This window comes from Gekko japonicus, unplaced genomic scaffold (assembly GCF_001447785.1).
Source record: "Gekko japonicus isolate JY-2015 unplaced genomic scaffold, Gekko_japonicus_V1.1 scaffold5210, whole genome shotgun sequence".
Taxonomy (NCBI): domain Eukaryota; kingdom Metazoa; phylum Chordata; class Lepidosauria; order Squamata; family Gekkonidae; genus Gekko; species Gekko japonicus.
Genome location: NW_015163777.1, coordinates 19,196 through 34,114, shown reverse-complemented (window position 1 = coordinate 34,114; position 14,919 = coordinate 19,196). Strand labels below are relative to the sequence as shown.

Below are 14,919 nucleotides of genomic sequence, written 5' to 3'. Positions count from 1 at the left end.
GTGTTGGAAGACAGGAAAAGGGAAAGACAGCAGGCGTGGGTGGTAGAGAATTTGGAATCCAGAAGGGGGAAGATCAAATTTCCCTTTCTGATGAGTATCACCGGCCTCCACTTGCACAGCAATATTTATGATATCTGCCTACTAATACCCAGCATCTGTTTAATAAGACCCTTGCACTTGACTGTTGTCAGTCATCTCCTTAATGGTAGGTTTGATTTCTGTATGCTAAGCGCCGCCCAAAATGTGCAACACTTGGAAGTGCCCGATAAAAATGCTAAACATGATCATTTCCCTAATTGTTTATTATATGATGCCACAGCCTTTTCTGGTTGAGTCACTAACCCTTGACAGAGAAGAGCCTCCAGGACTTGAAATGCAGGTCTGTGAGTCAACGGGAAGACTGCACCACACACTGACATTTCAGAAAGAAAAGGAACACTCATGCATACTTTGTTACGAGACTAATCTCACACCAGGGATAACTGACTGAGTCTTACACACATGCACACACCAGGAGGGACTTTCAGGGGTGAACTGGGAAGTTAAAGTGGCCCCGGAACTAGCCCAGTTGCGTGGTACTTGCTGCGCCACAACCCAACATGGCTGCAGTTTAGCAGCACCAACAATGGCCATTGGCTTATGCCCAAAAAGATCTTTCAGCATAGGGGCAATACAATCCCTGTAACCAACTACTGCCAATTCCCTGGCTGACACATTTTGGACCAATTGAAGTTTCTAGATCTGGGGTGTCAAACATGCAGCCCAGGGGCCAGATCAGGCCCCCAGAGGGCTTCTATCAGGCCCGCAGTGGAACTGGCTGTCTTCTGCTTCTTTTTCCAGTTCTGCTGCTGCTGCATCATCGTAGGTTTGCAGCTTACAGATACACACCTGAACAGCATACTCAAGATTGCAACAGCACAGACATTTTGATGCAATAATTCAGAGCAAGAGGTGTCAGCTATCAGACACTGTTAAATAAATAAAATATTGCAAGAGTGCTAATGTTTAAAGCATGTTTTTAAGTTAAAAAACCTCTTTGTGTTTGTGTCCTTTATAAAGTTTATATCTCTGCTACCTGGTATTACATTTTATGACACACATGGCCCGGCCCAACAAGGCCTCCTTTATGTCAGATCCAGCCCTCATAACAAATGAGTTTGACACCTCTGTTCTAGATTGTTTTCAAAGGCAGCTCCACATGGAGCGTTTTACAGTAATCCATTGTGGATGTGATCAGTGTATGGAGCACTGTGGGTAAATCCTGCTTTTTAGGGTGTGGACGTCTCTGGCGTATTAGCCAAAGCTGATAAAGGGTACTACAGAACATGGAGGAGACCTGAGCTTACAGCTGTAGGCCGGGATCCAGGAGCACTACCAAGCTGCAAACCTGCTTTGTAGGCTAACCAGCTCTGGGTTGTGAAATTCCTGGAGATTTTGTGGGTAGAAACTGGGGAGGTAGGGGTCTGGGGAACGGAAGGGACCTCAAAGTAGCCATTTTCTCCGGGGAAACTGACCTCTGTAACCTGGAGACCGGTTGTAACTCTGGGGGATCTCCAGCCACTACTTGGGGACTGGCAGCCCTGTTCTTAAAGTGCACCCCCCCCAAACAGGCTGACTCTGTAGTCTGGAACCCAAAGAAGTTGGGGATGTAGGAAGGGTTATGCAGTCTTTGCTTAGCATCACCAGCTTCCCAGTGCGACCTGGAGTTCTCCCAGAATTTCAGCGGATCTCCTCTGTACAGATGCCAGTTCCCCTGGAGGAAATGCAGCCTTGGAAAGCAGGCTGTATGGTATCACTTCCCTGAGGAGCACCCCCTCTCCATGCACTGCTCCCCAATCTCCAGGAATTTCTGGCGCTGGAGTTGACAACCTTACATCCGCACTCACCTTCTTCTCTGGATACTATACTCTTATGGCTATTTTTTAAAATTGTTTTAAAAAGAAGTTGGGGGAAAGGGACACAGATCTCTATGAAATACAGTGTCCAGTCCTGAATAAGCCCCATATTGTCTATTCTGACCACTGATCCCTTTCCAGGATCTCAGAGGTCCTTTCTGCACTTGGATCTCAACCCTGGTTTTATCAGAGTTCAACTCACGACACAATGGGTGCGGTCAGACGGGCCGTTTAGACCGCTTTTGGCCTGCCTCAGAAATGGATTTTATCTGCACAATCACAGTCAACATCTGCCTCCCGTCCCCAGCCATCGCTTTCCGGCTCAAAACTGCTTTAACCTGGAGTATTTTGATACCAGGTCCCCAAGTGGTGTTTTCCTGATTCTCCGATTCCAGCCGCATTTCCCCCCTGTGTGATCGCGCCTCTGGTGTTGAGCCACTTCCAGTTTAAACCCCCTCCCCACTCGAAAGCTGCCCGAGGCTTCCGCTTTTCACCTGCCATTTTTTCAAGTGTTGCCGGTGTGCGCATAGGCAGAGGTCCGCCACCGCGTTATTAAAACAATGTTTAAACAGTGCCTAGTTTTAGCGTTTAGACGAGTTCGGGCTCTCACGGATTTGGGCTAAACGTTTAAAGGGAAGTGGTCCTTTAAAGTTTAAAGGGAAGTGTTACAGCAGTCAGGTTGAAGTGGAAATCGCTGTTCTGTGAATGCGCGAAAATTTTAGTTTTACAGATGGCTGCCTACGCGCATGCCCAAACTGAGAGAAAGAAAACAACAACAGTGAAGCACGCTCCCACTTGTGGATTGCGGGGAGCGATCTGGCTGCGCAGCGATCCGGAGCAAGGAGGTGAGTGTGATCGCGATTCTCCAGGTTAAAAAAGACCGCATCAGCGCCAGAGCAGTTTAAACCGCTCCCAGCACAGGAAAGATTGACCGCACCCAATACCTTTTTTAAATGGTGCCTAGTTATAGCATTTAGACGAGTTTGGGATCTCACAGAGACCATTTTTGGGCTAAACGTTTAAAGGGAAGTGGTCCTTTAAAGTTTAAAGGGAAGTGTTACAGCAGTCAGGTTGAAGTGAAAATCGTTGTTCTGTGCATGCGCGAAAATTTTAGTTTTACAGATGGCTGCCTACGAGCATGCCCAAACTGAGAGAAAGAAAAAAAACAACAGCGAAGCACGCTCCCACTTGTGGGAGAGCCCCAGGCCCCACCTGGAGGCTGGCAGCCCTACTCAGTGTAATGTGGAAACAAAAAATACCCTGAGACAATTACAGTGGCGAACGTGAGTGTAGTGTAGAACGTAAGTTCAGGGACAGGGTTGAACCAGGTTTTAAGTCTAGTGTGAAATCACCCAGAGCGAGTTGGCTCTTTCCCAGTCAGGCTACTGGATGTTGTTTACCTTGAGACGCTGGGGACTGAGCTTGGGATTTCTGCCACAAAGCTACCGGCCCTCCCTGGCACAGCTAAGTGGCCAGGCAGGCAAGAGTATTGCAATATGCAATATGCAAATGATATGCAAAGGCTTTGGCTGCCACCCTTATGCTGAACACAGAAGTTCAGCAAGCGTGGGTTTCCCCACCCATGCATGACAAGTCTCATGCGTTGCTTCATGTCATGCTGCTCAGAATCAGAGCAGTACGTAAAATGCTTCCTTTCCATTCGACACAAAGAGAGGAGTCTAAAAATGCAAAGTTGTACTAAGCAAGTGTGCCAATAATATTTTACACGGAGCCTCAGGCGGCAAGCCTCCAGGTGGGGCCTGAAAATCCCCTAGAACGAGAACTCATTTCCAGACAACAGAGGTCAGTTCCCCTGGAGAAAATGGCTGCTTTTGGAGGCTGGATTCTATGGAACTATACCCACTGCAGTCCCACCCTCTCCAAACCCCTCCCTCTACAGGCCCCACCCTAAACTTCCAGGTGTTTCCCAACCCAGAGCTGGCAACCATAACGAAACAAGATTTAGGAACAGGAAGGGAGCACTCTCTGGAGAAGACCCTAATGCTGGGAAAGACTGAAGGTCAAAGAAGATGGGGACGGCAAAGGATGAGATGGTTAGACAGTGTCATAGATGCAATGAACATGAAATTGAGCAAACTTCAGAGGACGGCGGAAGACAGGAAGGCCTGGCGTGATCTGGTCCATGGGGTTGCAAAGAGTCGGACTGGACTGTGCGACTGAACAACAACAACAACTCAGCCAGCAGTCAGGGATGAAGGATTTGGAGGCACCTGTCCTGAGCTATCTGCTGAAGACCAGGAGCAAAAATATATACTCTTGACTTTGACAAGCCTTTATTGGCATATGTATATGCATAAAGCCTTTGACTGTGTGGATCACAACAAACTATGGCAGGTCCTTAAAGAGATGGGAGTACCAGACCACCTCACATGTCTCTTGAGAAACCTGTATAAGGGTCAAGAAGCAACAGTTAGAACCGAATATGGAACAACTGATTGGTTTAGCATAGGAAAAGGAGTACGACAAGGATGTATATTGTCACCTTGCTTATTTAATATATATGCAGAGTACATCATGCGAAATGCTGACCTGGATGAATCACAAGCGGGAATTAAGATTGCTGGGGAAAAGATCAACAACCTCAGATATGCAGACGATACCACTCTAATGGCAGAAAGTGAAGAGGACCTAAAGAGCCTCCTGCTCAGAGTAAAAGAGGAGAGCGCAAAAGTGGGCTTGAAGCTCAACATCAAAAAAACTAAGATCATGGCATCCGGCCCCATCACTCCTTGGCAAATAGAAGGGGAAGTCGTGGAAGTAGTGACAGACTTCACGTTCCTGGGATCCCAGATCACCACAGACTGTGACTGCAGCCATGAAATTAAAAGACGCCTGCTCCTTGGGAGGAAAGCAATGGCGAACCTAAACAGCATGATAAAAAGTAGAGACATCACCCTGCCAACAAAAATACGCATGGTACAAGCAATGGTATTCCCAGTAGTCATGTATGGCTGCGAGAGCTGGACTATAAGGAAGGCCGAGCGCCGAAGAATAGATTCTTTTGAACTATGGTGCTGGAGAAGACTCTTGAGAGTCCCTTGGACTGCAAGAAGAACAAATCAGTCAATCCTCAAAGAAATCAACCCTGACTGTTCCCTGGAAGGCCAGATAATGAAACTGAAGCTCAAATACTTTGGCCACCAAATGAGAAGGGAGCACTCACTGGAGAAGACCCTGATGCTTGGAAAGATTGAAGGTCAAAGAAGACGTTGATAAAGATATACAGCTGGAAGATTTGCATTTGGAACAATCCCTAAATTTAGGGGAGAACAGGTTCTGTTAGCCAAACTTTAGAGAGTTTGCAATTCTGAGCCCAATAAACTAGATTTTATTTTTTAAAAAGCCTCAGGCTCAGAAAGCAAGGACAGAGATTCTGAGGGTAAGTTCAAGGAGCATACTTTGGTTTCAATGTGAGATAGGTAAAGGTAAACGTTCCCTTGCTTGAAAGCCAGTCGAATCTGACTCTAGGGTTGCAGTGCTCATCTCCATTTCAAAGCCGAAGAGCCAGCACTGTCTGAAGACATTTCCGTGGTCATGTGGCCGGCATGACTAAACACCAAGGTGCATGGAACGCTGTTACCTTCCCACCAAAGTGGTACCTATTTATCTACTTGCAATTTCTTGCTTTCGAACTGCTAGGTTGGCAGGAGCTGGAACTAGAGAGACGAGAGCTCACTCCATCATGCGGCACACTCAGGTCTCGAACTGCTGAACTAGCGACCTTCCACAGCCTGCAGTTCAGCGTCTTAACCACCGCAGCTCCTCAATGTGAGATAGCCAGCTAGAATTAACAGATTCAGAAAGTAATTGATACAGATAACTAGAGGGGTCAGAGATGAAGTGGAGGCGCAGCCAAAATTTAATGGTGTGGATCAAAATATATACTCAGACTCTGTTTCTGATTCATAATCCACAGAAGCCATTTGTAGTTTTAAAAAGGGGAGGGGTGTTAATTACATAGAGTTCTATATAAAATGTAGTCTGACATTTGGGAAAAGGCCATTTCCTACGTTCAAATGTTCAGTTTTTGTTCCAAATGTCAAGACTTTCCCAAGGAATGTGACACCTTGTCATTAGATAACTCACACAATTAACATGCTAATTCTCCTCAGACTGCTTATCAGTCTTTCAAGTTACCGCAAGTGGTAATGAATACCATGCATTAATGACATTCTATGTAGTGCTGAAGAAACACTCCCTTTGGTCATTCCCGCACTTACTGCCAATCAGTTTCATCAGGTGACCCTGAGTTCTAGGAAGGTCACATTTAATCACAGGATAAAGCAGGAGTTCAGTAGCTCCTTGAATACTAACACACCTTATTCTAGCAAGCTTTTGTGAGCCAGAGCACACTATCAGGTGCAACGGAGTGCATCAGGCCTATGGATACCAGTCTCCAGGTGGGGCCTGGGGATCCCCTGGAATGACAGCTCATGTACAGACTACAGAGATCAGTTCCCCTGGAGAAAATAGCTCCTTTGGAGGGTGGACTCTCTGTGGCATTGTACAGTGGCAGACCTACATTTTTGGGACCCTGAAGCTTGAGCTTCTGAACCAGCAACAATAGGGCAACATCCAACAAGGTCCAAAGGGCCTTGCCGCCCTTGCAAGGACCTCGAGGCCCAAATGGCAGAGAACGGGGGTGGTGGGGTGGAGCCCATGAAAATGGGCCATACAGTAAGCTCCTTCCCACCAGCAATGAGGTCTGGGAACCGCTGTTATCTTCTTCAATGGGGTCGTTCCATGGCAGATCACCACAAAATGAAGAAAAAGAAAATTTGGAGGAACGAAAATCACACCACCCAACATCAATACATGGGAAAAAGTACTGGTTCATTCTCTACTAGAGAGGTAGAAGGCCATCAGAGGGTGCGGGGCTCATTAGGATACAGAGGCAACAATGCACAAAGTGAGACTAGTGCAGCCTGAATTGAGAATTCAGATGTCTTTTTATGGTTCTGATTGGCTAAGGGCTGAGCTGTAGAATTATTAAGTGTGCACCAGTGAAGGATTTGAGGATCCAGCTGCCCAAATGTAGGCTATGAATAGATTCTGGTAAGTCCAGCGAGCCCATACAACTGGTGGTTTGAGTGCTGCAATCCCCACGAGTTTTGAAATTTGACCAATTACAGGGACATTTTGAGGCCATATGAAATGGGTATTGGAGCATATTCTAAGGTCAATATTAAGTACTTCAACCCATCGTTTTAGGATTCTGTCACTAAAATAGCCTTATTTTAATAACAAACACTTAAAAAAACCATCAATGTTGAAAAATTCACTCTCCAGGATTAGGGGCCCTGAATCTTAAGCTTCATTAGTTTCATAGTAGACCTGCCCTTGGCACTGTCTCCCCACTGAGGTCCCTGTCCTCCCCAGGCTCCATCCCCAAATCTCCAGGAGTTTCCCAACCTGGATCTGGCAACCCTATCCCTCATCCCCCCACCAACGGCCAGGAGCAACCTAGCAACCCTAATTCAGGCTCAGTTGACACAGCAGAAATGTGGGAGACGGGATGCTACAAAGAGGGGCTGGTTCAAAACCAGATCCAGTCCACTAAAAACGGGATGTGAGACACTCCCAACTGTTGTTAGAGAGTCAAAACATAAAAATCCAGTGTGGGATGAAATCAGATGAGCAAATGTAATGGGAGGTTACAGAGGTATAGCTGAAGCAATTAACCTCCGTAAGGGGCAGGATATACATTTTTGGAATACATGAGATTAGTCTTTAAGATATCACCAGACACTCACTCACTCACACACTCTCTCTCTTGGGTTGCCAGCTCTGGGCTGGAAAATACCTGGAGACTGGGGGTGGATCCGGGAAAGGGAGGGATGTGGGGAGGGGGGGGCTGCCTCAGCCTGGTACAATGACATAGAGTTCCCCCCTTCAAAGCAGCCATTTTCTCCAGGGGAGCTGATCTCTGTCAGCTGGGGATCAGTTGTAAAAGCTGGAGATCCACAGACCCCGCCTGGAGACTGGCAAAAACAACAACAACAGCAACCCTCTCTCTTTCTCATGTGCTACCGAAGTGAGCACACCTGTTTTATTCTGCCACAGTCCAAGGGCTAAACTGGACAGCAACTGGTATAAACTAATTCCCCAAGCACTGCAGGGACCCAGTCAGGAGGATGGTAGTGCATGGGAGACAAGGGGCTTCAGTCTTCTCCCTGCACCATTTTCCTGGTCCACAGTAGCCCCAGGGGGGTGTTGCTTAGCCCATTAGGGGGCTGCATAGCCCACAATGCAGAGGCTGAATGGGACACACCAGAGTCCCAATCTGAATTGGGCCCCTGTTAGGGATGCCAACCTCCTGGTGGGGCCCTGAAATTACAGCTCATCTAAAGACTACAGAGATCAGTTCCCCTGGAGAAAATGGATGCTTTGGAGGGTGGACACTGTGGCATTGTACCCCACTGAGGACCCCTGTCATCCTCAGGCTCCATCCTCAAATCTCCAGGAGTTTCCCAACCTGGATTTGGCTACCAACACCCCCCTTCCCTTGCTGGTTGCCATGGGGACCTGGTAACCCTAGCCTCTGTGGCACTTGGGAAGTTAGTTTCCAGAAGCTGCCGTCTGACTGAGTGGAAACCTTGATCCAACTCTTTTTTTTTTAAAGTAACATCCACTTTGGCTCTAACATGGCAATGCATCTGGAATGATTAACATTTAACCAAGTTATGGGGGAAATGTGCACGGCAGGTTTGTGTCTAACTATCCCTTCCATAGTAGTTGAAAACTCATTCTCATTATCCATGATGTGGAACTGCAGGCTTATTGGGTAACTGGAGTTACCCACCCACCCACGCACCCACCCACCCACAAACTAGGATTCTAAATCGTGATTAAACTCTTCTCTAGAATTCAAGTTAGTGTTAACTCTACTTAGCCTGCATTCATACACCATGACTAACTACAGTTAGTTGTGTTTGTTTTTTTTAATGTGATTCTCTGGCAAGGAAGGAGGTGTGAGGCATCCGTACAGGCCTGCCCACAAGTCGGGTTTGTGCACATTTTTTCTCTAACCGTGGTTAGATGTGATGTCAGAATGCACTCAAGGTCTAAGCTCTCCCGAAGTGGGGAGGCAGGGTTGGAGTGGCTGGACAGATATTTGTTTGGGATGCTTTGTCGAGAGCTGGGGAACTGGACCAATGACTTCTCTTTCTAGGGTTCTTTGACCTCTGCAGTAATTGCTAGGTAAACAAGAATGTGCTGGATCCAGTCTGAGGGACATCCCAACCTGCGTAGTGTCTCGGACCATCAATTTCAGGGTTATCCTGCAAGTGCCTCCGTCCCCACCTTGATATTCCCCCCCCCAGCCTTTCTGCTGCCCTGCGACTGGTAGGTAGTGTGAGGTAGGAGAAACGGGAGAGAGGCCCGTCAAGCAGTGCTGCTGCACCAAACACTTCCAGTCTGGTGTGGGGAAGTGGGCGGCAAGAGAATCATGTGCCACTACTTAACAACGAGCCTGCCCTCACCGTTTTCTGAAGGAAGGGGCCTCTCTGTGAGGCAGGAAACGATGTGTTTGTTTTTTATTTGGGAATGGGGACTTGACCAGGCCAAAATCAACAGGTGTCCAATGGCGTCGGCTGCATCCAGTGGTGAAAGTAGGCTGCTATGGAGCACTGGCGATACCTCCCATCTTTTGCTTTGAGCTCCCTGAGAGAGATGGTACAGGTAAGAAATGTAAGTTACGTCCACTCCTGTCTGTGACACTCTCTGTCCCAAGTTGGCCTAGTCAACCCAATTCTTGACCAAAATCACACTATAGGTAAGAAGTGTAAGGTTCTTCCACCCCTGTCTGTGTCACTGTCTCTCCCAAGTAGCTTTTGGCCTAGCCAAAACCAGTTCTTGAGCAAAATGGCTTAGGAACTGTGCAGAACAAAAGTAGTTTGGCACCCCCTCCCTTCCAGGACTAAGAGGACTCCTCAGAGGCTTGTCGCTTGTTGAAGAGAGGGTGAGGTGCTAGTGGTGGTAGACTGTCCAGCTAAACCGTTGCGGAGGTGACGTGATCCCTCCATAACCCAGAGGTAATCCAGTCCCCCAGCCGCTTAGCCAAAGAGTCCTTTCCTTTCAGTTCAAGAACTTGGTCACCAATTCCAACGGGAAGAAGTGGGAAATGTCAGGTGCCGACCCGTCTCATTCTCCTAGAATTGCCCACCCCCCAAAACCAAAAACACTGATGATAGAGTCAAGGCCTTCTACTCACTTCATGTTATCTGGATTCCGCCGCAGGATCGGAGACAGGAAAATGCTCATGTTGGCTGTCCAGAATGCACACCAGCCAAAAAACAAAGCCATCTTGCAGTGGAAATTGAAGGCGGTGCTCCATCGGTAAAGGAGAGAGATCCCAATTACCAAGATGCTGAACAGCAGTAAGCTCCACTGGAACAGGTCCATCGCGATGCTAGATGCCAGGGTGGAGACAATGAGCCTGGGGAAGTCTGCCCACTGTGATGTCCTTGGTGAGGTGGAATTTGAAGGCAGCCAAGCATACCAAGGAGGAAAAAGGCCTTCATGTACAGATAGCGAGGTATCAGTGGGAAATGTCTGTGGGAGTTGCAGGGATGCGGGACTCCAGTCAAGATATTGACACTGAGGTGTATCAACAGAGACTTGTGGGAGGGACATTACCCAAAGTCCACAACCCACACACATTCCAGAACAGGACCAACAAAAGGCAGAATGAGTAAGGACAGTGCAAATTGAGTCATCCTCTCAGTGTATCCTGGAGGACGGCGTGAGGATGAGCCACAATGTGGGTTTGTCATCTGTGAGTTTATCTAAGTGTCTGACAAGAGGTTGATCTCGAAGTCTAGGATGGGAGGGCAACAGGTGGGAGGACCATGATGGTGTGAATGGCCCTTCTGCAAGTTTTTTGAAAGGATGCTGGACAGGTACCTTTTTAGAAGACCGTTGGGCTTTTCTGCTAGGGTTGCCAACTCTGTATTGGGAAATACCTGGAAATTTGGGGTGGGTGGGTGGAGGAACCTGGGAAGGGTGGGCTTTGGGGAGCGGAGACACCTCAGCAGGGTCAAATGCCATAGCATCCACCTTCCAAAGCAGCCATTTTCTCCAGGGGAACTGATCTTGGTCGCCTGGAGATCAATTGTAAAAGTGTGAGATCTCCAGGTACCACCTGGAGGTTAGCGACAGTATTTTACACCCTGGGTTTTGGCTGAAGCTCAGCTTCTGAACGGCATTTTTTCTCTCCCCCTTTCCTTACATGCAGCATCATTAGTGGTCACTGCTCACCTGGTTCCTTTTTGCATTTTACTCGAGTTTTAGGAATAAAACGTGTGGCCCACCCCAGGTTGGGAGATACCTGGAGATTTAGGGCTGGAGCCTGAGGAGGATGGGGTTTGCAGAGGGGAGGGACTTCAGTGGGGTATGATTCCATGGAGCCCACCTTTCAAAGCAGCTATTTCCCCAGATGAATTGATGCCTCTCACCTGGAGATCAGTTGTAATAGTGGGTGATCTCCAGCCATTACCTGGAGGTTGGCAATCTGACAAAGCTTGAAGAAAAACAGAGAGGAAACGACACTCTGGGTAAAGGAGAAGACAAAATGAGGAAGTTAAGAAGCTGAGCCCCCCTCCCCTCCCCCATCCCTCCACTCCTCAGACCCCACCCCCCAAAAAAACCTCCAGGTATTTCTCAACCTGGAGCTGGCAGCCCCAGGTTTGCAGCCCTTTATAATTAAAGTGATTGATAACAAAGATCAGGGATAAGAAAGCCTATTTGCATAACTGAAACTAGGCAGCTTAATGTTACTGATAATTGCACGGTTCCCAATTTCCCTTCCGGCCACCAGTGGGGGATGGGGGGGGGTAGAGTTGAGAGATCCAGGTGTCAGGTTCCACAGCCAACAACGGAGTAAACACTTGTCAGAAAGGTTATACTTTATTGCAGAGCTATAGAGGCAGTAACATGGTCACTGTTAGGAATGGTGACGTTTCTACAAGCATAATGGGACATAGGGTATCACACACACCCTCATCCATAGGCTAATTGGCCTGACTCACGTGCACAGGAGAAGTGGCTCCAGGCCGTTAGAGCCGAAGCTAGGAATCAAAAATGATCCCATGGTTACATGATGCCCAGAAACTACAATCTCCAAGGTCATAGATAAAACGCACTACAGAAGCAAATAAGGAATACAGCAGCTGGTACACAGGTCAAGCAGATGAACCCCAGCCCATAAACATCATGGCAGCATAGCTGACATTCTACCCTCTCAAAACTCAGCTCCCGCCCATTCCGGGAGAACTCCCGGTTGGTCCGGGAAGTCCCGATGGAACTTGCGCAACAGTCTAGGGGCACGAATATCCCCTACTTCCACCCATTCAAAGTGCTGGGGTCCAAAATCAAGCCATTCCACCAAATAAAACAGTTTTCCCTGTTTGTGTTTAGCGTCCAAGATCTTAGAAATTTCATAATGTTCCTCACCCTCGATCATGATAGGAGGGGGCACAGGTGGTGACGGTTGCCAGGTGCTGGAACCAGCATCCCATTTCAGGAGGCTGAAATGAAATACAGAATGAAGATTTCTCAAGTTCTTAGGGAGATCAAGATCAGCAGCCACCTCATTGATCATCCGTTTCACTTTAAACGGACCAATGTACTTCCACCCTAGTTCCAACTATGCCGTAGGACTTTGATGTTCTTAGTAGACACATACTCCGAATCTCCAGGCTGCAGAGCCCAACCCTCCACCCTTCTCTTGTCAGCCTGAACCTTATACGCCTCCTTGGCTGCTGTTAAAGTCTTGCAAATGAGCCGCCACGAGTTTCGCAATTGTTGACACCATTGAGCCGCATCCCCTGGCCCCAAGTCATTGGTCCCTTCCAACAAAGGTACAGGGGGGCTGTCATATCCATACAACGCCTTAAAGGGGGACAATCCTGTAGAAGAATGGCACATGTTATTATAACAAAACTCAGCTAGGGGCAGGGGATCAACCCAATCATCTTGTTGATAATTGGTGAAACAGTGGAGATATTGTTCCAATGTCTGGTTAACCCGTTCCATCTGTCCATCAGTCTCGGGGTGATAGGCGCTGCTCATGGCCCGCTTGACCACCATCAGTTTCATAAGCTCCCCCCAGAACCGGGAAACGAATTGGGTTCCCCTGTCGGATATCACTTTGGCCGGGAGCATATGCAAATGGACGATGTGCAGTAAAAATGCTTTGGCAAGGGCTTTCGCCATAGGTAGCCATGGAAACGGGATAAAGTGTGCCTGCTTGGAGAATAAATCCACAACCACCCAAGTGACCGACATTGTTTTGCTTGGGGCAGGTCCGTAATAAAGTCCATGGAAATCACCTCCCATGGGCGACTCGGAGTCGGGTGTGGGTGCAGTAATCCAGGAATTTTAACCACAATAATCCAGGAATTTTCCCCAGCCGGGGTTTACTCATGGCACAAATTTGGCACGACTTTACAAATGAAGATAGATCCTTCCGGATTTCTGAAATTTTTGCCGTTTCATTAACAGTTACATTGGATTCGTCATTTATAGCCGAAATCATGTTTTGGGTAATCAACTAGGAACAATCAAATAACAAGTGCATTAAACCTGTAAAAATAACCCTAAACATATGAAGCAGTCCCCTTAAGCAAACTTAATCGTAAGATAATCCCCCGGAGTTGAGACTCGTTTCGAGATGTCTTTTTCATACAGAAAACCTCATGCAGTTGTATATCCACAAAGTCATAAATCTTCCAAATTGGACTTTCCTTGATTCCCATACGTTTTGATGTTACATAAATGTTCTTAACAACAATATCTAGAACGGGCTGATCGGCCTATGGTCAGATATGCTGTAAATTGTACTAATATAAATTGGATGATGCACAGCTTGCAGTAGTTCTATCTTGTTTATATCGTTATTATACTGCAATCCCCCTTTATCTGTATGTTTCCGCTTCTAAATTCTTATTTTTCACCCTAGAGATGTGTTCCAAGATTCTAGTCGTCACAGGTTTAGTTGTGCTCCCTACATAAGTTTTTGAACATTTGCATATAATAAGGTACACCACATTGGCCGTTATACAGGTGGAGAAATGATATAAAGTTATTCCTTGGTTCCCCGATAGATTAAAAATGGAGCCTTCTAACATTATGGAACAAATTTTACACCTGTTGCATTTGAAATGGCCACTAGCGGGCCATTCCATCTTGTTACCACTAACATACTCTGAACATATGATCGTATCTTTAATATTCCTAGTCCTCCTATATCCAGTCCAAGGGGGTGTTCAGCAGCCTGGTAGAGGCCAGTGGTTCTTTATTATTTTTGGAGTGGATACAGCCAATGGGGTGTAATTTATTTCTCATGAGACGTTATTACACTTTGTATTTTCTTTCTCCTGTAACAAAGTTGAGTGATCTACTGTTCTCCCTCTATCCTTAGCTTTTTGAATTATTATCTCTGGGTATCCCCGATCCTTAAAGTGTGCATACATTTGTTCACTATCTTTCTCATAATCCAGATCTCTGGTAGAATTTATTTTAATGCAAAGAAATTGGCATATGGGATGTTATGTCACAAATGTAGATTTGAAATGTAGGTATGTATTTTTGTCAGTTTTTTCCTTAAAAGTCCTGATAGCTAGTGTATTCCATGAGGTCCTAAAGACCACTGTGTCTAAGAACACAATCTCATTCTGATCATAGGTCCAGGAGAATTTTATATTCTCATCAATCGTGTTCATCAGTTCATAGAAATATTTAGTGAGAATTTCTTTTTGAAAAAGATGAGCATATTATCAATAAATCTACAATAGCATTGTATGTATTCAAATAATGGATTATTTACCTCATTTAAAATTTTCTCTTGCTCAAGTGTAGCCATTGGCAATACTCAGGGCTGCTACATACCCCATTGCTACTCCCTTTGTCAGGATTAAAAAGTCATTATAAAATTTAAAGAAATTTGTTTCCATAACTATCTCCAGAAGTTCCAAGAAAATGTGTTGGGGGTGTGTAGGATTGG

At 46.6% G+C, this 14,919-nt stretch overlaps 1 protein-coding gene across 1 annotated transcript in view; it reads right to left on the bottom strand.

Moving 5' to 3' along the window:
* Positions 1 to 10,367, bottom strand: part of LOC107107627 (1-acyl-sn-glycerol-3-phosphate acyltransferase alpha-like) — a 29,174-nt gene extending 18,807 nt beyond the window's left edge. The window contains exon 1 of the mRNA XM_015407931.1: positions 10,129 to 10,367. Coding sequence (XP_015263417.1) covers positions 10,129 to 10,319 — 191 coding nt within the window. The 5' untranslated portion in view covers positions 10,320 to 10,367. The remainder of the gene's footprint in view (positions 1 to 10,128) is intronic.
* Positions 10,368 to 14,919: the final 4,552 nt, after the last annotated feature.